General features: G+C 37.5%; 1 protein-coding gene and 1 pseudogene across 3 annotated transcripts; one reads left to right on the top strand and one right to left on the bottom strand.

Moving 5' to 3' along the window:
- Positions 1–1,022: 1,022 nt before the first annotated feature.
- LOC127432530 (protein cornichon homolog 2-like) lies at positions 1,023–9,149 on the bottom strand. 3 transcript variants are annotated; one of them, XM_051683734.1, is made up of 8 exons: positions 9,065–9,149; positions 8,616–8,802; positions 7,356–8,007; positions 4,772–4,840; positions 4,521–4,568; positions 4,111–4,223; positions 3,868–4,011; positions 1,023–3,175 (listed from the first exon to the last, which is right to left on the bottom strand). In XM_051683734.1, exons 3-8 carry the CDS (start codon positions 7,404–7,406, stop codon positions 3,148–3,150), a joined length of 453 nt encoding a protein of 150 aa, XP_051539694.1. In that variant the 5' UTR covers positions 7,407–8,007; positions 8,616–8,802; positions 9,065–9,149; the 3' UTR covers positions 1,023–3,147. The 3 variants fall into 3 exon arrangements, with proteins under 3 accessions (XP_051539694.1, XP_051539695.1, XP_051539692.1); XM_051683735.1 differs by lacking the exon at positions 9,065–9,149 and having other exon boundaries at positions 8,616–8,926; XM_051683732.1 differs by lacking the exons at positions 4,772–4,840; positions 7,356–8,007; positions 8,616–8,802; positions 9,065–9,149 and having other exon boundaries at positions 4,521–4,747.
- Positions 9,150–10,341: 1,192 nt separating this feature from the next.
- Positions 10,342–19,312, top strand: LOC127432522 (WD repeat-containing protein 74-like; annotated as a pseudogene).
- The last annotated feature ends 1,836 nt before the right edge of the window (positions 19,313–21,148 follow it).

Genomic DNA, 21,148 nt, shown 5'->3' with positions numbered 1-21,148 from the left:
TCAACCAAGACACTGAATTATGCTATTTGTTGTTGATTAATCATTGACAAATAGCAGCTTAGGCTGTTTAAAGAAAATGAGCAGAGGGTTAAATTCCAGATCCATAATACAACATCTCTTCATTTCCTAGTGAAAATCCTGGTGATTGGAATAATAGCTCTTCAAACAGAGGACCGTTTCTATACAAGTGTAGGTGTCTAAGTCAGTGTGTGTGTGTGTGTGTGTGTGTTTGTGTACCAACAGCTTGTCTGTGGCTCACTCATGTTTCAAACTTATCAATTGTAACCAGTTTCCATAGCAACATCTCTCAAGAGGTGAAGAGAGAGGGAGAGAATGAACAGAAAGAGAAATAGACTTCACATACAGTGGATTGTATGTGATTACATGCATGTTCTGCATGTGCCACAGATAAACTGCACTCTGATGCCATGTGATAAACTGGCATATTTAAAAAAAATACAGCAATTTTTATTCGCTGCCCATTTTGATTGATTTATTTATTTATCTATACTGTTCCATTTTCCTGCTCCATTTTCATACCAAATTGCTTTTCAAAGCTTTGGCAAACGTTTCAGCTGTGTGGCCATGTACAGAAAGCCTATTTTGGACAGGCTTAGACAGGCAGAAGCAGACTACCTAACATAAAATGCATTTCATTCTTTTTGTGTCTCCATGGCAACCAAACTGTGTTAGCCTCTTATTGACTTCAATGCACTCACACTTTTTCACTATCTCTCTCTTACATTATCGCTTTCTCATTTTCCTTTGCCCGAGTCCTTTTGCATGATTCTCAAAGTCATCAGAAGTATGTCTTAAAACTCTTTTTTTTCCCCTTCATTTTCCATCTTTATAAACTTTCTCTATCTCTTGGCCTTCAGCATTTATATCTATCTACCTTCTTCAAATTTTTCTTTTATAACAGGTTTATCCATTACATTTTTTATCATATTAGTTTACGCTCAGTTGACTAAATACATTTATTTCCCACCCAAAGGTGTAAATTAATGACACTTTTGTTGGCAACATTGTTTTATTAGAACATCTGGAATTGCTTTTGGAGTATTTAAGATATTAGTTTGTATTCAACCGAATACAGACCATAAAGTTACCAAAGGTGCTGTAGCATACATTAATGAGTTTTGTATAAAAGACATTGTCATGCAGGTATTCTTTAATGTAGATACTGCATGTTAACTAATATTAAATCACAAAAAGACATTCAGTGATGACATCCCTAATGAAGACCCCAGTCATTCCTCTCTGTGTCCACATTCCTTTGTTGTGCTTGTTGCGATTGTCCAAGGTATGTTCACATTTTTAGGTACATCAAGTGTAAGCCAAGATGGAATGAGTGCCCAGGAGTTCAAACCTAGCAGGCAGTGTGGCTAAAAAGCACTCAGACTGTGTCATTGTCATTAAAGTACTCAGTTGTTTACTGAAATGTGTGTGTACGAGAATGTAATAATTACCCCTCACAGGTATTTCGTAATGAAGCTTTTCTAGCTAGTGCAGAGACTCACATCAACACTTAATCCATTTATGTTTGAAACCTCCTTTTTAGTTTCCTAACACCATTAGTGTCATTAACGTCATCGGGTCACAGGAGAATACCCACGTTTTCAGATGAAGTATGTCCGAAATCTATTCATACTACTCACCTGCATACCTTAAGAACACATACCTCAGAAAACGAAGACTGAGTTCTCAAACGAAAATGGATTCATGTGGATGTGACCTCAAAAGTGATGTGTTCTGCATCTCTAGTAATCTAAAAAGTGAGAACTACACATGGCTTATATAATAATGGTTGTTAATCAACTTGTTTAGCAGACTTATGGGCACAACACAACACAGGAACTCAACATGAGGCAAAGTGAGGGTGTGGTCCTATGACCCTCATAAATATAGGACAAAGTGGCATCAGATAAATGTTGTATATAGTCTGACAACACATAAGATTGCCTGAAAAGCTGTTTGATGTGAGACCATCATCAAGGTTAAATCGTCGTTTGTTGTCATCATCCTTGATGCTGTCCAATCATCGTAAAGGAATGTTTCCATCATCTGCATCACTGCCTACTGTGTTTGACTGTCTCACACACATCAGCCCATTTGCTCAAATGAGTCTTTCTCTGTTGTTTGCTACAGTACATCTGTTGGCATTCCAAAAGTGCTTTTATGATTTGTCACAGTCTACTGAGTATTTGAACTCCGGCAGAGGTTGGGGTCAGATCTCTCCTACATGCCCATCTCAATTAAGGGTCTCACAGAGGAATGGCCATTCTGCTTGACCATTCATCCTCACCGCTGCCCATGATGGATGAACCCGAAAAATCAAGTCTCAATTGCTCTTAAGAAAGTTCCTCAGACGTGATGCTGCTCCAACAGTTTTTCCGGCTTTTGACATTTATCTCATTGGTTAATTTGCTTAAAATATCTGTGTAAACTTCTGTGTGAACTACCCCGACTAAACTGCAACAGCTGAGCTATATATTAATTTAATCAATTATGATATTGTATTTCTACATTGAAGGTAAATTTATAGGTTCCTATACCAACCACAAATACTGAAATAGCAAATTTTTTGCAGTAATTAAATACTTTGACAAAGGTTTTTCCACAAAAGAAATGCAGTTGTGTAATGTTTTTCAAACAAAAAGACATTGCAACATAAAGTCCATGGCCTATCGATTTAAACTCAAGGTAGCACTTCTGTAATTGTCTCAATAGCACGTTTGTGTCTCTTCGCAGACATTAAGAACCGGTTGTTGCTATGAGCAGTGAATTGTACAGCAGCCCTTGAGAAATTAAATAGTGTTACAAAACATAAATGCTGCCTGAGCCTTTTCCCTCCCCCTCTCTATTGCACTCATTTTCTTTTGGTCCACGTTTCCACCTGCCTTTTAGTTTATTAATGGCAGTGATTGAGGCAGCTTTGCATTGATGGCTTTAAATGCCTCCTCATCTTGAGCTTTTTCTACATTTGTCCATTGTCCATCCCCACCCAGGAGATCTGAGGAGGAGCTGAACAAGGTCAGCACTGGAGAGGTCTGCGGATGAGGGAGAAGAGAGCATGACATGGTTCTGTCTTTGATCCGTCTTCTCTCTCCTTCCTTTCATAGTCCTCTGTCCTTTTGATCTAATCAACTAGAAGCTGACCAAAGCATACACCATACTGAAAGACAAAGAGATGAGGGAGATAGAGAGAGAAATTAATAAAGAGAGACATACTAACTAGTTCTGATATAAACAAACTCTCACGGTCTTAATTAAAGACTTCAAACTAAGAAAGACATTCGCTGATCTGGGTGGTTACCAGAGTGTTTTGGGTTGTTCTCAGGGTGTTGCTATATGGTTGCTAAGGTGTTTTGTGTGGTTGCCAAAGTGGTCTTGGTGGTCCCTGGCCTAGGGTGTTTTGGGTGGTTCCCAGGGTGTTCTTATATGGTTGCTAAGGTTATCTGGGTTGTTACTAGGGAGTTTTGGGTTGTTGCTAGGTGGTTTCTTTGTGTCTCTGTGGTTTTCATGTCCCTATATATGATACGGTTCCTTTCTTCAATGTAATTGTATGTGATTTGTTTACCTCTTTTATTGCCTGCCAGGTAAACATGACATGTCTAGTCACTTAGAAAGTAATAACACCTCTCTTCAACAAGCCACACATTTTGAGGTATACTTCATGTGAATATTATAAAAAGTGCCGGATGAGTTATGTGACGAAGTTTATTGCTTAAGGTAGGGGTTTAGTCAAATCCCTAATCCTAAGTATGAACAATAGTAATAGTGATGCTTACCTTAACAAACACCACTAATAAAACCAAAAAACATATGTCTAAATGAATAGACAGTGAATAACTGAAGTGGGTTTACCTGTACAGATAGTAGAAGAAGGAGAGAAGGTAGAAACCCAGCTTGCACCAGGACTCTTTTTGGCAGTAATTCAGGATATCTGCATTCATCACACTCACTGGATCATACATAACTTCAGACCCATCTGCAGGACGGTGGAAAAACCTGCAGCAAATAAGAGAGAGGAAACTGTTACAGGTGTTGCCTAGTTGCAATTTTGAAATTTCAGTTCAATGAGTTTCAAATAGATGTAAGTTTTTGTACCTCCAGAGATGATAGAGAAGCAGGGGGATGTTAAGGCCCAAAGTCACCCACTCTCCTGCACACATGAACATCAGACAGAACAGCCCATGGATGGAATATTCTGGAACCACCAGCTGGAAAAGAGTTAGCAAGGGTTTAAATGAATCTGAGAGATCTTGTAATGTCTGTAAGCAAATGTGCATTTAAATACATTTGTCACAAGCATCTCATCTTTTACATCTATATAAGAAAGAAAAAAGAAAGAAAGAAAGTTAGGTTGTTACCTACTGCACTTTGCATGTTCCCTTTCACACATGACTTTGTAATTCACTTTAAATCCCATATTCACCTTTAATTCACATTGATATTTGAACACACAAGTGACCACTTAGCATTTACAACTATGGTTAAACTACAACAATTTGGCTCACCCTTCGGAGGAGGTTGCAAATTCTCTCAATGTTTAGTATTCTTTCCCTCTGAAGAAAAATACAACAATACATTAAGTTTTCTTGCGATGCACTCCAACTGAAAGCATAATTTTTTTGTAACTGAATAGCATGCATGCATGTTGTTGTCTGTGTGTGTACACATATATGCATGTATGCTGGGGAGTTTCACTGAAACCCGCTGCGTAGTTGATGCTGTGTGAAAGCAATCGTGATCTAAGAAAAGCCTTTACCGCTCTGGTGGGGTTGCTCTGATCGATGGGGTTTTTGAAGTCTGTGCGCAGCTCATCAAATGCAATAATCTTGAGGAGAGACAAACAGAATTCTTGTAAATTGAGCAATTTAAACATCACTAATGGACATTATGGAGGTCATGAAGGTATTAAAAAAAAAAAAAAAAAAATCTGTCATCATTTACAGATGATGTTGTTCTGTATGACTTTCTTTCTTCCATGGAACTCAAAAGGAGATGTTAGGCAGAATGTTAGCTTCAGTCACCGTTCCCTTTCATTGTATGGAAAAACGATGTTTTGAAAGTGAATGATGACTGAGGATGACATTTTGCTGAACATCTCTCTTTGTGTTCCCTGGAAGAAAGGCAGTCATACGGGTTTGGAACAACATAAGTGTGAGTAAATGACAGAATCTCTTTCTTTCTATCTAAAATTTCTCATGACATTCCAACATCTTCAAGCTATTTTCCACTCCTATTTCTCTCCATCATTTTCCCCTTATAGATCCACATCTCCTGCTGGTCCCTCACTTCATTCTGTTCTGTAAACAGATGCAGTTGCCATGGTGAACGAACGAGCCCCTAAGCGGGCATGGGGGCGTGGTGTCAGAACAAAATTATGGTTTGATAAGTATTCTCAGTAACATGGTTTCTTGTCGGCATGCACTCATACACAGACACTCAGCCTCCACTCCCCCACTTGCTGTCTCCATGCGCTCTCAAATACATACACTCACACCAAATGACTCTTGTTTAGAATCTCTCCCACTCCTGTCATCAATTCTCAGTCATTTCAAGTCTGTTTCTTAATGGCCCTTTGAAGGCCTGCAATCTACTGCATGTCTGAAAATATCTTGACTTCTTCATGGCTTGTGTTTTCGATTTTAGAGCCTGCGCTTTGACTTTGGTGTTTTAGGCTGAAACAGTTTTGTTTAAAGGGCATTGTGTTTGTCTGCTGTTGCCTTTTTGAGAATACCGCCTGGAATATGTAGAATACAGATGATGTTGAGGTCTCTGGCAGCGCCTGTGTCAGTTTTATTTGTAATTCTACAGACAGCGGGCTGACACAGAAGACCAGCACAGTTCAAATGTGCAGCTGACCTCTTCTTCTTAAATCTCTCTCTCTCACTCTCTCTCGCTCTGCTCTCTCCCCAAATGAAAAGATATATATATATATATATGTATATATATATATATATATATATATATATATATATATATATATATATACATATATATATATAGCTTATTCATAAGAAAATTAAGCCTGTTTAATTGTAATTAAACACACTATTAAAGGCAGTACAACAAAAGCTTACATAATGTATAAATGGCAATGCTTCATAATTTATGTCATTTTTTGCACATTACAGTAATGACAATGAGAGTAAGGGTTGGAAAATGGGCTTAATTGACATGTAAATACAGTATCTATCTATCCATCCATCCATCTTATTTATATATAACAAAAATAAGCCTGTTTAATTGTAATTAATCACATTTCCCCACAAAATAAATGTCATTAGTGTAATGCGTCCGGATGTTTTACTTTAGTAATTTGCAGGGCTTTTCCCTCCATTATTCTCAAGTGGTGTTGTCATTAAATTCTCATTACTGTAATGCAATACATTTGAACTGAATTACACTAAAAATTACTGTAATGCATTTTTTTAAAGGCAGTACAACAAAAAATTTAATAATGTATAAATGCTTTATAATTTACATTTTATGTCTTTTTTTTTTTCACAATAAAAATTACAAAATCTTTTTGCATTGTGGAAAGGATAATTAGGATTTAATTCATCATGAAAATAAAGTCACAATACAAAACATGGTCCTAAATATGCTCCAGATATAATTTAATATTTATTTCTTATGAAAGAAAAGGATGTTTACTGTAGTAGTTTGTAGGTTTTTTTTATTTTATTTTATTTTTTACTGTAATTCCCATTATTTTCATTGGTGTTGTTATTCAATTCTCATTACTGTAATACAGTATATTTTTGGATTACTGGATTACAGTAAAAAATACTGTTATATATATTTTTTTCAATCACCATTATATCAAGGCAGTAATAAAAAAAATCATAATGCTTTACAATATAAATTTGATGTCATTGTAATGTAATGAGATGGGGGGGGGGGCTTAGCTTAATAAAAGTTGTCACAATGCAAAAAAATCTAAATGCACACAGATAGATTTGCCCTCTTCTTTTTTTTCTTTGGTATCTGTCCACTTGTTCTGTAAATCATTAATCATCTGTGAGTCAAAATGTCTGCTCTAATAATAACTGCTTCATTTTGTATTCACCTCATGGATTAGGCCCATTGTTAAGGGCAGCGGAGACAGCTTGGACAGACAAACACCAGTCTCTGCTCTGAAAAACTGGCATGAGCACCCACACATAATCACATTCACACTCACACAGTCAGAGACTTGGCGATGATATGGATTCCGGTGCCAACTTGAAATGGAAGTGACAGTGTTACAGGTAGCAGGTACATGTTCATATACTATTCAATACAGCAGATCTATAATAAATGTGTGTATGCAGGTGTAAAATTACAGACAGCTCTAAACTTACCTGCCAGATGACAAAGAAGATGAGGGCAGCGCATAACACGAGTGTTAACATGTAGCAAAAGGCCGCAAAGGTGAAGGCCGTGGCTGTTCCAGCCAGCCTGGCGGTGATCCGGGTCGAGAGAGGGCGAGGGGGATACTTCCCCTGCTCTCTCTCTCTCTCTCTCTCTCTCTCTCTGTCTTTCTCTGTTATTGTGCTGCCCCCGCTCTCGCCCTCTTTAGGGAAGTCACCAACAACTTCCTCTTATTAACAATTTTGGTCCAGATGAGGATGGAGTTGGGAGAGAATTAGAGTAGATCTTCTGGTGAAATGTCTGACTCTCTCTGCTTCTGTCTGTTGGTTATCTGCTTCCGCTGGCAGGACCGTCTTTAAACATGTGTGTATGTGTGTAATTCTCTGCCTTGGGTGCTTTCCACCAAAGATAACTGCTTGAGCTGTTTCCACTTTTTACTCTCTCTGCCGTCTCCCTTCACCCTCTCACTTTCTCTGTGATTGGCAGAGGGTTTTTTTTATGTGTGTGGAGAATCGGTCCCTTCCCCCGTCTCTAAGATTAGTGCTGCACACAGGATCCACACATCTTATTTACAGCAGAATACCTAAAAAATATCTTGTTGGCACATCGGCCATCAGAGTATGAATGTCCTCGGTATACAATCTGAAACACAGACATTGATTCCAGTTATGGTGCAATAAACAGCCGAAGGCATTCGGCTCCTTTCAGTGATGAATGATGAATGATTTATGAAAAGTAATTACAATTAGAGGTAATTCTGATTATTGTCACTTCAATCAATAACATGACACTGATGAGCGCCTGAAATCGACAGGTTTTACAATGATGCATATGCTCTCTTGATCAGTTTTAAGTGGTAATAAATTGGTTTTCAGATATAATGGGCAATGTTTTGGACCTATAGGATAACACAGAAAGGATCTTATAATAACAATAAAATCTCAATGTAAATTCATTACATATGCACATTAATTACATATTTGACATGATTTTGTGCAACATATGGCTTCAGAGCAGATTATAACTCTTGAATTTCATTAATCTATAAAATTAGTTCCAATAAAGCAAAAAGAAAAATGCCATTTTCAGATTTTGCAGCTGTAGAATCGATAAAAACACTGCAATGTTTACAATTCCCTTATGAATCAACACTGACATTTGAAATAATGGATAAGAATGGTTAACTATGTTAGGTGCATGGCATGACAGTATGTGAGAATCAGTTGTATGTGAACACGAGCATCATTTACCTGTTTTCTGAAGCAGTGGCGCAAGTCTGTCTATGCTTGTCCTATCTCCCCTCATTTTCCTTCCATCAATCTGGGTCGACAACATGTCAGAAATCTCTGTTCTGTCTTGTTCTGGGTGTCACTGTCAGTCCCATCACAGGTTCTCATTGGCTGTTTGGTGCTCTGCTACCAGGTACGAAAAGCCAGACTAAAAGAAGCAAAAGATTAGTCGGTCTTTTATCTTGTGTGTTTTTTATTCTTTTGATCAGACGCAGCTCCTGACATTAATTAACTTAGCGTTTTCTCTCTTTTCCCACAAACAGCCCTGCCCGTTTTCTCCCTTCTCTCTCTGCCTCTCTCGGTTTTTTGAATTCAAGGATTCCTTGCTGCTATTTGGTCTAAAAAACATGAGCCTCCCCCCATCTCTGAGACTGATTGGGGTGTTGCTAATAAAGCTGTGATGTTATTACCTCTGAATGTGATGCCTAACTGCATTCAACAGTCTTCTCCTCCGTCCCTGTCTTTTCTGTCCTGCTTTTCAGTGTACTCTCTCATTCCCTCAAGAGATGTGAGGGGGCAGAGGGAGCTCCGAGTCTTTTCTTTCTTGGCTTCCCTTGTTTGTCTCTCACCCCCCCCCCCCCCCCCCCCTTTTTTTTATTCTCTTATTGCCATCTCTCTCTCTCTCTCTCTCTCTCTCTCTCTCTCTCTCAGTGTTACTTTCTTGATAAAAGTACTTGTCTGTCACTGAATGGGAGAAGTGAGGTTAGACTTTGTCTCACTCTATTTCTCCTCCACACTGTCTGGAGTCTACAGTTGTGCTTTGAGTGATCAACAATAGAAGATTCTATTGTTTCCCTTGTCAACATTCTATTGACTTTCCATTGTATTCCATTGATTTTATATTCACAATTATATTTGTTAAACCCTAACACTACAGAAACCTTTTTGGCATTCTAAGTCTTATTAGGTCTAATTTTTAAGTCTCTCTCTCTCTCTCTCTCTCTCTCTCTCTCTCTCTCTCTCTCTCTCTCTCTCTCTCTCTCCTATTAGCCTTATTTTCGGATCACCCTATAATGTCTCTGTTATTGTGTGTTCTTTTAGAGTGGGGAAAAATCGTAGCATCCAGGGAAACCTGTTTTAAATATTCCCCAAGGAGAAGCCACTCAATCATTCTCATATCAAGAATTCTGATTTGCTTTTATTGCTTATATTATTGAGACTGCAGCTCAGTTCTCAGCTTTCTAGTCACATTGACAAATGTCCTAAAGCACATAGCATCTTTGACAGATATTTCCAGCATGCGATTTAAAATGGAAGGCAATGCTGCGCTTCTAGTGGAATCTAAGAGATCCAAGAGTACCACCTGGTGGATTCTTCAGTACTTTCTCCCTTCAAGTTTGAAGTCTTAAGTCTCTGTCCATTATGTATCCACAGTTTGCTTTGGGAAATGTCATTTTTTTTATCCATTTAAGGCTCATATGCATTTCAACATCTCAAGAAGCTGGCAAAATACAAAAAAATACAAAAATAAAAATAATACAAAATGGCCAATTTAGAGGTGTATTCTTTCTGTTTATATTTTATTCGTCGCCTGAATGTTACGTCAAATACATATAATCTGTTCCGATACATACTGAAACCCACATTTTCCCGCGTTAAACATATTTACGTCTGAAAAGCCATCTATTTACTTTTAATGTGGAGCGGAACCAAGTTAGTAGCTCAAAATTACCCATTTCTAATTTAAATGACTGCCAACAGCCAAATATGCTCAATATGGCTAGGATCCGAAACGGGGATATTAAAAGGTAAAGAGTTGTTGCGAGCTTTCGGTCCTTTTGTCCAAATTGTTTTTACTTTTTTAACTACCTAGCCATCTATGGTACACGTGAGTTGGCACCGCATCAGGGCCCTTTAATTTTCTTCGGGACCTGTTAACTAATGTCTTGTAATTATCCATATTTCATCTCAAGGTGTGAGTCTCATCAAAAGGCAGGCGTTTAACTTTTGTGAGATGAGTTGTTTGAGTCGGGATCAGGAGGTGTGTGTGATGGCATGGGGAGATCCCCATGAATCGGAGGTGAGCAAGGGAGAGAAATGCAATTACAAACTGAAACACCATGATTTTGTGATTAACATTTATTGTATGTGTCTTTGTCTATATGTATGTCTCTTTCAGGTGTTAGTGGGCAGTGTAAATGGCACAGTGAAAACTTTCAGCACAGATAAGGGGATCTTCACAGGAAGCAGAGAATGTGGGGATCCTTCCCAAGGCAGATTTACAGGATTGGCAGTAAATGAAAGGTGTCTGTCAATACTTTAAGCTTTTATCCACATGAAAATATAAATTAGCTTTTGTATTAATCTCTATATATGATGCTCATTCTTTGCACCCCTTCACTTTTCCAGTGCTTTGATCACGTGTGTGGAGTCGGGACTTCTGAATGTGTGGAAAGAAGGCAGTACAGACACAGTAAGTTGCATGTGTTTGGGTGCAATTTAATGATAATCTCATGATCTCAGATTTGCCCCAGTTATTGTTCCCTCCACTGTTGCTGAGGTCTATACGTGCTGAGCTGGTAAAATTAGGATGATGTCTTCTACCCACCTAGACAGCTCTTATCTTCCATGTCTGTCTGTTTGTACTTAAGTAGTTGACATTATATTTCATTCAGTGAAAGCAGTGTCCTGCATTGTGGCATGCTGTTCTTTATCTAAAAATGGTTTAACCGCCATGTATCTAATTCATGTGTAATTATTATACATGCATTATGCATGAATTATGGCTTCATGTTAATTTAGAGGCTAGGCTACATGGAATATTTGTACATTTAAAAATGCATTTGTCACCACTATTTAAGTACACCTAAAGGGGACCTGGGTAGCTCAGCGAGTATTGATGCTGACTACCACCACTGGAGTCATGAGTTCGAATCCAGGGTGTGCTGAGTGACTCCAGCCAGGTCTCCTAAGCAACCAAATTGGCCCAGTTGCTAGGGAGGGTAGGGTCACATGGGGTAACCTCCTCGTGGTCGCGATTAGTGGTTCTCGCTCTCAATGGGGCACGTGGCAAGTTGTGCGTGGATCGTGGAGAATAGCATGAGCCTCTCGTGTTGTGAGTCTCCGCGGTGCCGTGCACAGCAAGCCACATGATAAGATGCACAGATTGACTGTCTCAGAAGTGGAGGCAACTGAGACTTGTCCTCCGCCACCCGGATTGAGTTGAGTAACCGCGCCACTATGAGGATCTACTAAGTAGTGGGAATTGGGCATTCCAAATTGGGAGAAAAGGGGATGAAAAAAATAAATACAAAAAAGTACACCTAAAACCAGCAAAAAGGTGATTTAAAAATGGCAAAGCTAAAATCTTTTAACCCAAAATCTGAGAAAAGCCTTTATTTTTGTCACACATTATACATTTGCACATATACAGTGAAATTCTTTTTTTCACATATCCCAGCTAAGCTGGGGTCAGCCATGATACGTCACCCCTGGAGCAGATAGGGTCAAGGGCCTTGCTCAAGGGCCCAACAGTGGCATCTTGGCAGTGCTGGGGCTTGAGCCCCTGACCTTCTGGTCAGTAACCCAGAGCCTTAACCGCTGAGTTAAAGTACTTTGGTACAAGGATTTTGACAAATTAAAATCAGTGGAAATTAAAGGCAGTACCAAGGGAGTCCTACTATGTTGTATAAATATCTTTTTTTTTCATGTTGTGGTAATGAAAATATAATGATGGTCGTGTTTTTTTGCATTGGGGTCATGAGAATTGCAGGCTAAACTGTGCTTTATTGACATGTCAAAATGCAAAAAATCTTAATGTTCCTAAAAATAAGCTTCAATAAATAGTTCATCCAAAATTGAAAATTCTCATTTATTAAACCTTCATGCCATCCCAGATGTGTATGACTTTCTTTCATGTCTCAGCTCTAGAGGTGCATGCAATGCAAGTGAATGGTGACCAAAACTTTGAAGCCCATAGTAATTCATAAGACTCAAGTGATTTAATCCATGCCTTTAGAAATGATTCAATCAATTTTGGGTGAGGGCAGACCAAAATGTAACTCCTTTTTACTGTAGATCTTGCCATTGCGGTCTCAATCATGATTTCAAGCTCAGTTACACTTCCTAGCACGTGACGGATGAGCAGAGCGCTAGATGGTGCTAGGAAGTGTAATTGAGCTTGAAATCATCACCGGCAAGGAGACTACTAATGTCAAGATTTATAGTGAAAAAGGAGTTACATTTTGGTCTGTTCTCACCCAAAATCGATTGCTTCTGAAGACATGAATTAAACAACTAGAGTTGTATATATTACTTTTATGCTGCCTTTATGTGCTTTTTTGAGCTTCAAATTTCTCACCACTATTCACAGAGCTGAAATATTCTTCTAAAAAATCTTCATTTTGTTCAGCTGAAGAAAGTCGTCTGGGATGGCATGAGAGTGAGTAAATGAGAGAATTTTCATTTTTGGGTGAGCTGTTCCTTTCATTTCCTATTTGCAGGAAATAATTCCTTATTTGTTTCTTTTGATTTTGGAGCAAAATATTACCAGGACATTTTCTTGACAGGTTTTGTGTGAATCATCCAGTAGTAGATTCTTACAGTACCTGCATTCTAAGCCATCCCCATCTTTCTTTGTCCTTAGGTTGAAGTAAACGAATGTGACAAAATCCCTCACAGCGCCACCATGTGGCTACAGGGAGGAAAGAGAACCCCCTCAAAGTGTGGGACCTGGAGAGACCTGATAAACCAGTATTCACAGCCAAAAACGTAAGGCTAAAAATACTAGAAACATTTCAGTCCCCAGTAGTTTATGATTGCTGTATTGTACTAACTGTACTGTACATATTTTTTTCTGAAAATGATCAGGTAGCGCAAGACTGGTTAGACATGCGAGTACCTGTCTGGGTGAGAGACATCGGCTTTATCCCAGACTCAGACAAAATAGTAACATGTTCTGGACACCACCAGGTTTGTTCAAGCATTTGCCCATCTTTCTGCCTTTATGTATGCAGTGCTGTTCAAAAGTCCACATGTGAAAATGCTTAAATTTTGCATTGGTTTTATTTCATAACATCTTATCAGCATAACAGTTTGAGTGGAAAAATCAACATGAATTCCAGGCCTAGTATTTGGTATGTCCCCCTTTTACTTTAATGACAGCATACATTTGAGCTGGCATGGACTTCAAGTTTGTGAAAAAACTGATGACCGCATTATTACAACTTGATTTGAGAATGTTCCAAAGTATGGAGCTAGATTTATGCCTAAAAGATTTGAATTTGAATTTTGTACATTTGAATTTTAGACATGTGGCATTTAACAAAATTGAATTGTTTTTGTGATGCATTTTATAGATTTGTATTTTTAAATAGCAGATTTTTTAGAGGTGAAACTAGCTGTAAATATTCAGATTATAAAATTACAGCTGAAGAAGAAATTCAATATTAAAAATTCAATATAGAATGCAGTATTCTAAAATCTTATAGAAAGTAGCTTCCGGGTTCCTCAGATAAAAGGAAAGGGTTTAGGAAACGCGAACAGAGCATTTGGCCAATCACAGAGCTACTACGGCAGTGGTTCCCAAACTGGGTGCCGCTAGGGGTGCTGCAAAATTTCTACTCAGTTTAATATTTTAATAGCCACCAGGTAAAAGTACCGGCAGTTCCTTACATGCCGTATCCGTTTGTCTACAGCCGGAAGCTTTTTAAATGCTCACTTGCGTATATGCACGTGCTCTCTATGGAGCGCTCCTTTCTTGTGGTGAATGCAGCTGTGGGTGAACATTTAAATGCACTTCTTGACGCGATATGAATGTAAACACAGACGTTAATTTATTACAGGAGTATTAACAGATGGGACAAAAATCTGCTCCATCTTGACGTGATATTAATGGAAGCCATTAATGTATTAAGTGATGTAGACAGGACAAAAATCTAATGTCAAAATATCCGAACTGTGTGATGTGTAAATGCAGCCTAATAGACGTGCTGCAGCTGTTATAAACCTATCGTTAATATTAATCAAACAATATTGACATGATAAAGAGAACAGCACTTGCTGTCCTTGGCTGGATAACATTAGAAGCTTTAAGCTCAAACTTTAATAACAGGTCTGTTTTCAGTCAAACTCTGACTGTATTTAATCTTTATTAAAGTAGGCTAAATCTAATAATCACACAGTAAATTTAAAGTGTTCTATTTTTCATTGAATTACTTTTTTAACATTTAGACGTATAGCAATGTTGACTCTATACGCTATTTTATAACTATACTTTATTACTCTTGAATAATTCCTTTAAAAACTTGAAGCAATTTTAGGAGAAACACTTGACGGCTACATTATTTTAGTTTAATTTGTCTTTATATCAGTATTAAACTTTTTTTAATAAAGGAGTGTTTTCAATCGCATTTGTTTATTTATTTATTTTTTTCAGTGGTTGGGATGCCGTGGGGGGAAAACACTATAAAGAGGTGCCGCAGTTAAAAAAAAGTTTGGGAACCACAGTACTACTGCAATTCCAGCATTACTGATGTGACATTTGCAGTGAAAACATCAAATTTAACATCACATCAAGTACCCGTGACCAGTATATCGAACCATTTCAATAGACACCTACAGATAGAGTCCAGACATCAGAAAATGTTCACTCTAAAGTTTTCTTTTACTTTATCTTTGTAAAAACTCAAAAGAATTGAAATGCACAATCCAGAAATACAAGGGTTGACACTCCTAAGAACATGTAGGACCTAGTAATTATTTTTTATTAATTGTTGTTTTCACATAAATGAGGAAAAACACGTCGTTGCGGACGTGATATCTAGTCGTTACGGACGTGACCAGTCTGATCTCACGAACATTCGTACATATTTTATGAGTTGGCTATTTTGTATGAATTCGTACGATTTTATTATGTGCAAATGCCCAGATGTGTAATGCGGAAGTAAGCACGGGTTTCACACATGAGGCGTTAAGGACATGTTTATTAATATTATGCCCTTACCCAAACCCCTTATCTAAACTTAACCAATCAGTAGAGTGTGTAAACATGATAGGAAGCTGTTGTGTGTGACAGAAGCAAGTAATTGTTGCATCTTAGATTAAAACGATATCCAGCGACATCATACAAACACATTCGTACTATATTATACGAATGAACCAAATTTAGAAAAGTCCTACGAAACCTTACGATTTCGCCGTGAGAGTGTGTAGGACATGACAGTTGTGAAAGCAGCACTTACTTGTAGAAACTTGTAGACTTCAATCTCTGAGAGACATCTGTATGATGTAATCATCAAGGCTGCATCATGGATTTAAGTAAGATTGAAATCGCTTTATGGCCTTGCACAAATACTAAGCCGCTGAAGGCTGCGTTTTTAAATATATAGTCTGAGTTGACCGCTTAAGTCAGTGCTGCGTGAGCGGCGCCCTGGCGGGAGTAAAAGCGGAACATGCAGAGTAGCGCAGCATTTATGTTTATTATATTACAGTTCAGATCGCTTGAAATCTGAAGTTTGTCAAAATGGTCCCTTCTCAAATGCTGGCTATAAATGCAGTAGCTTGAAACAAGTCACAGACCAAAGCAATAGTCAGTCATCTGTCAGAATAATCATAGTAAATGGAGCGCTGATGTTTGTGATTTTCTCATTGACATACAGTACATATGATTTGAACTGAAGCATCCGTAATGCACATGCTCAGGGGTGTTAAAAGGGAGACCATTTGTACGCAACATCAACAAAAGTTAGCTTTGTACAGAAAGTATCAACTTATTTGAATAACCTCTAAAACGTTACAGACGTGACAGCGCTGAAACACAATATCATAAATGTGGCTCTTACAATGTAAAAAAAGAAAAAGCGCTGTTATGACAAAATGTGCATAGTTTTCAGGTAATTCCTTATCTGTCTGGAAGAGTATCCCTCTTTTGCAATGATAAAATATAGCTGTTTGAAAATGTTGTTCACGTCCGCAACAACGGGTTTCCTAATTTATGTGAAAGTAACAATTAATACAAAAATAATAATTACTAGGCCCTACATGTTCTTACGAGTGTGTCAACCCTTCTACATTATGTGGCTGGTATTTCTGGATTGTGCATTTCAATTCACAGAGATTTAACAAAGTGTGTGTTTTCCCAAAAAAGTTCATTTCCCGATCTAAAGTGAAAGAAAACTTTAGACTGAACATTTCTGGACTCTATCTGCAGGTGTCTATTGAAATGGTTTGATACACTGATCATGGGTTCTTGATATGTGATGTTTTCACTGTAAATGTCACATCAGTAACGCTGGAATTGCAGTAGTACAGTGGTTCCTAAACTTTTTTAAACTTTGGCACCTCTTTATATTGTTTTCCCCCCACGGCATCCCAACCCAAAGTTTAATATTTATATAAATAAAAACAAATTAAACTAAAATAATGTAGCCGTCAAGTGTTTCTCCTAACATTGCTTCAAGTTTTTAAAGGAATTATTCAAGAGTAATAAAGTATAGTTATAAAATAGTGTACAGAGTCAACAGTGCTATACGTTTTTGATAAGAACGGCAGCAATTAATTATTAGAAAATTGTGATATAAAAACGTTAAAAAAGTAATTAAAAAAATAGAACACCTTCAAATTACTGTGTGATTATTAGATTTAGCCTACTTTAATAAAGATTCAATACAGTCAGAGTTTGACTGAAAACAGACCTGTTATTAAAGTTTATTGAGCTTAAAGTTAACCAGCCAAGGACAGCAAGTGCTGTTCTCTTTATCATGTCAATATTGTTTGATTAATATTAACGATAGGTTTATAACAGCTGCAGCACGTCTATTAGGCTGCATTTACACATCACACAGTTCGGATATTTTGACATTAGATTTTTGTCCTGTCTACATCACTTAATACATTAATGGCTTCCATTAATATTGCGTCAAGACGGAGCAGATCTTTGTCTAAAATTCAAATTTACAAAATTCAAATATTCTTTTAGTCATGAATCTAGCTCCATACCAAGGAGCATCTTGTGTGCTTCAAAGCAAGGAAATCTTACCTTTTCTGCAAAGAAGTGGTCACATGGTCATGGTCAATGTCACTTATTTGCTTATTTGATTTCTGACCTAGAAATAGTGTAGATTCTTAATATTTCTCATCAATTTAGCATCACAACATAATGTAAAAGCTTCATTTCCTGGGTTAATTTAAATGATGAATGTCGGATTTTTAATGTGGACTCTTAATGTAAACTTCAAATATTTATATACATTTCATTGATTTTTTTAAAGCTATAATGATTTTTTTTTCTCTGAACATATTTGAGTTTAGCATATTTTTCCTTTTGCTATTATTATTATTATTATTATTATTATTATCCATGACTAGGCTAGATCAGCTGTGGCTTCTTTAAAGATCCACTCATCATTCTGCTCTTCCTCCATCAGGTGCGAGTGTATGACCCCTCAGCTTCCCAGAGGAGGCCAGTGATGGAGGCTAAGTGTGGAGAATTCCCCCTCACAGCACTCTCTCTCCCTGCCAGTCAGGGCACAGTGGTCGTTGGTAATACTCATGGGCAGCTCACCATCCTGGACCTCCGGAAAGGTACTGTATGTAGTAGGAGGATTCTCACTTATTTTGATCTGGCAGGATGAGATGTGCCTAAAAGCTTGTTCAGTTATTTGAATTGAGAAAGGTCCATTTGCTTGTGGTTTGTTTTGTCATTACTTGCCCTGGATCTGTGTGCGTTTCAAGTATAATAGATGTATTTAGCCAGCTAGACTCCAGATATGCAGTATAATATTGAACTCCTGAGAGTGTTATGTTGTCTGACCTTTCTCTCTTCTCTCTGCCTGCATCGTGCCGCAGGGCTTGTGCGTGGGTGTCTCAAGGGTCTGGCAGGGGCAGTGCGGGGGTTGCAGTGCCATCCATCCCTCCCTTTGGTGGCCTCCTGTGGTTTAGATCGTTTTCTGAGAGTACACAGCCTGGAGGATCATGCCTTACAACACAAGGTATGAGCACAAAAGAAACCAGGTTTCTTTAGCAGTATGTCTCTCTTTGACACTGCCATATCTCTGTCTTTTCCATCTCCTTTCATTTCCACATAGCCCCTCTCCTCTTATTTCCATCGGTTGCAAACACCACATTATCAGAAGTGCCTCCCACTCAGTGTTGTGCTTGTATAAATGGCAATTTTATTAACATATTTTCTCTTTGCAGGTGTATCTGAAATCACGACTCAATTGCGTACTGCTCTCAAGCAGAGAACTGGAGGTAAGCGACAGTTTAGTGTCAGAGAGAGCATTGTTTTGATGATTTGCTTTTATGTAACTACCAATCAAGAGCAACCACAACAGTGCAAGTCATTTCCTCACTAATGCCTTATTCTGTTTTTAAACAGACTGCTTCCAAATGACTTGAATTTCTGTGACTCTTTATACACTCTTCTCTTTCAGTCATCTAGTTTGGATGTTACTGGAGAGGAAGAAGAGGATGAAGTCTGGGATACCATGGAAACAGTGACTGAGAAAACAAAAAAGAGGGCCACTCAGAGCGAGGAAGCAGCAGTTTCTGGGGTAGAAGGCAAAAAGAAGAGAAAAATAGCAAAGAAGTGATGGAGAAACAGAATTGCTTTTATAATTTTATAAACTGTTTTTTTATTTCATGGGTATCAACAATGGCCAAGCTGACAAACTAAAAAATAAGCAACTGTTTAATATGACTATATAGTAATGTTTGTTGTCATTACAGTTTCTTATTTTGGCCTGTGAAATGGTTTTGAACTTCTGTGAAATTATCTAAAATGTTGTTGTCATATTATCTTCCAAATGTTTGAAAAGATGTAAGGCTGGAATATATGAAATATATGAAGAAGAAGAAAAAAAAGAGCAGTTTTTCCCATCTAACCTTGCAATTTAGAAGTAAACAGAGTAGTGGAATTTAAAGAGCAATTCTGTACATCATTAGCACACACAAATTGCATGTTGCATTTAAAAGTTTGTCCTTCATTCTCCCATAGCAAGAGCTTTATGTTTTATAATTGGGAAGTTAAGGAAAACATTATTGTATTTAATAATAATTTTATGCACTTAAAAAGAGACAAATTAACGGCAAAATGTCACAAATATGTGGGGAAAAAACTCTGCAATGTATATTTTTCTAGGAAATTATAAATGTATATTTTGTTGTATGTTAACAGCTACTGCCATATGTAGTGAAATAAAGTTTAAAGGAATATTCTGGGTTCAATACAAGTTAAGCTCAATCAACAGCGTTTGTGGAATATTGTTGAGTACCAAAAAAAACATTTTTGAGATCCTTTTTTTATTTAAAAATAAAAGCAAAAATCTTGGTTACAGTAAGACACTTACAATGGAAATGAATGGCGCCAGTCCAAAAACATTAAAATACACACTGTTTCAAAAGTTTAGCCAAAAGACGTAGACATTATGATAACATGATTTTAGTGTGATAAAATTGCTTACTAACCTTTTCTGTGTAAAGTCATGTCCAGTATTACAATTACTCTGGTAAACACCGTAAATTTGTGATTTTGTCGCACTAAAATCATGTTAACACGTATAATTTTTACATTTTGTGGCTATACTTTTGCCTGATTATGGACTGACACCATTCACCTCTTGATCGGTAGTTACATAAAAGGGACCAGTGAATTATTATTTATTTTTTTGTGGTAATCAACATTATGCCACAAAGGCTGTCGATTGAGCTTGATTTGTATTAAACCCAGATTCCTTTAAAACTCCTGCTCAAGGCATGTGCATCTACAGTAAATGTACAGTTGTACATTGTACATTTATTGAAATAGGAGGAAAAGCATAAATCTATGCTGGTTAAAGACTTGTAAACTTGACTGGGAATGACCATACATACCTCTATGCTAAGTGGGTGTGTGTATGCGCACACAGTTCCAATCTTACACATTACGTTATGCACACTTAAACACACCCTATCCTAGCCTGTTCTCTGATAAGATAAGGGACATCTTGGTTTGGCGTAGAAACAGTGGGCATTGTAAATTAGACAATTTGTAGCTAATGACTGACTTATTTTTGAACACGCTTGCAAAATGAATCTGTTAGTCTCAAACGTGTTAAACGAAACAATTTAGCTAAAATTATACTCAGGAATCAAATAACAAATGCACATTTAGTCAAAATTGATTTATGACCACAATTGGCTTTCTTAGACTATGCTCTGTCCTATGACAGACAGATATGGCTCAACTGTGCTCTGTTTCAGTATAAAAAATTGTTGTAACTAAAATAAAAACACACTAAAGCGATGTAACTGAAGCCACTTCCTCAGTTTCAGTGTTGGTGTAGCTGTATTTAGCATTGTGTCCTTGCTTTTTATGGATTGTAATATAGTAAAATGTGAAGAAAAATCTGATTATGGTTGATCATGTGAGAAGGACAGTTTTGTGAAAAGTATGGTTCAATGTGTCTTTTAAGTGACACCTTTGATGTGACATGGCTTTAGATGGAAACCAAGTAAATGAAAAGGTAAGGAGCTGAGGAGCAAAGGGCATAAAATATGGAGAGGGTAATACAGTA

This window comes from Myxocyprinus asiaticus, chromosome 42 (assembly GCF_019703515.2).
Source record: "Myxocyprinus asiaticus isolate MX2 ecotype Aquarium Trade chromosome 42, UBuf_Myxa_2, whole genome shotgun sequence".
NCBI lineage: Eukaryota > Metazoa > Chordata > Actinopteri > Cypriniformes > Catostomidae > Myxocyprinus > Myxocyprinus asiaticus.
Note: the sequence above shows the minus strand (reverse complement) of the source record. Positions and strands in the feature narration are given on the sequence as shown.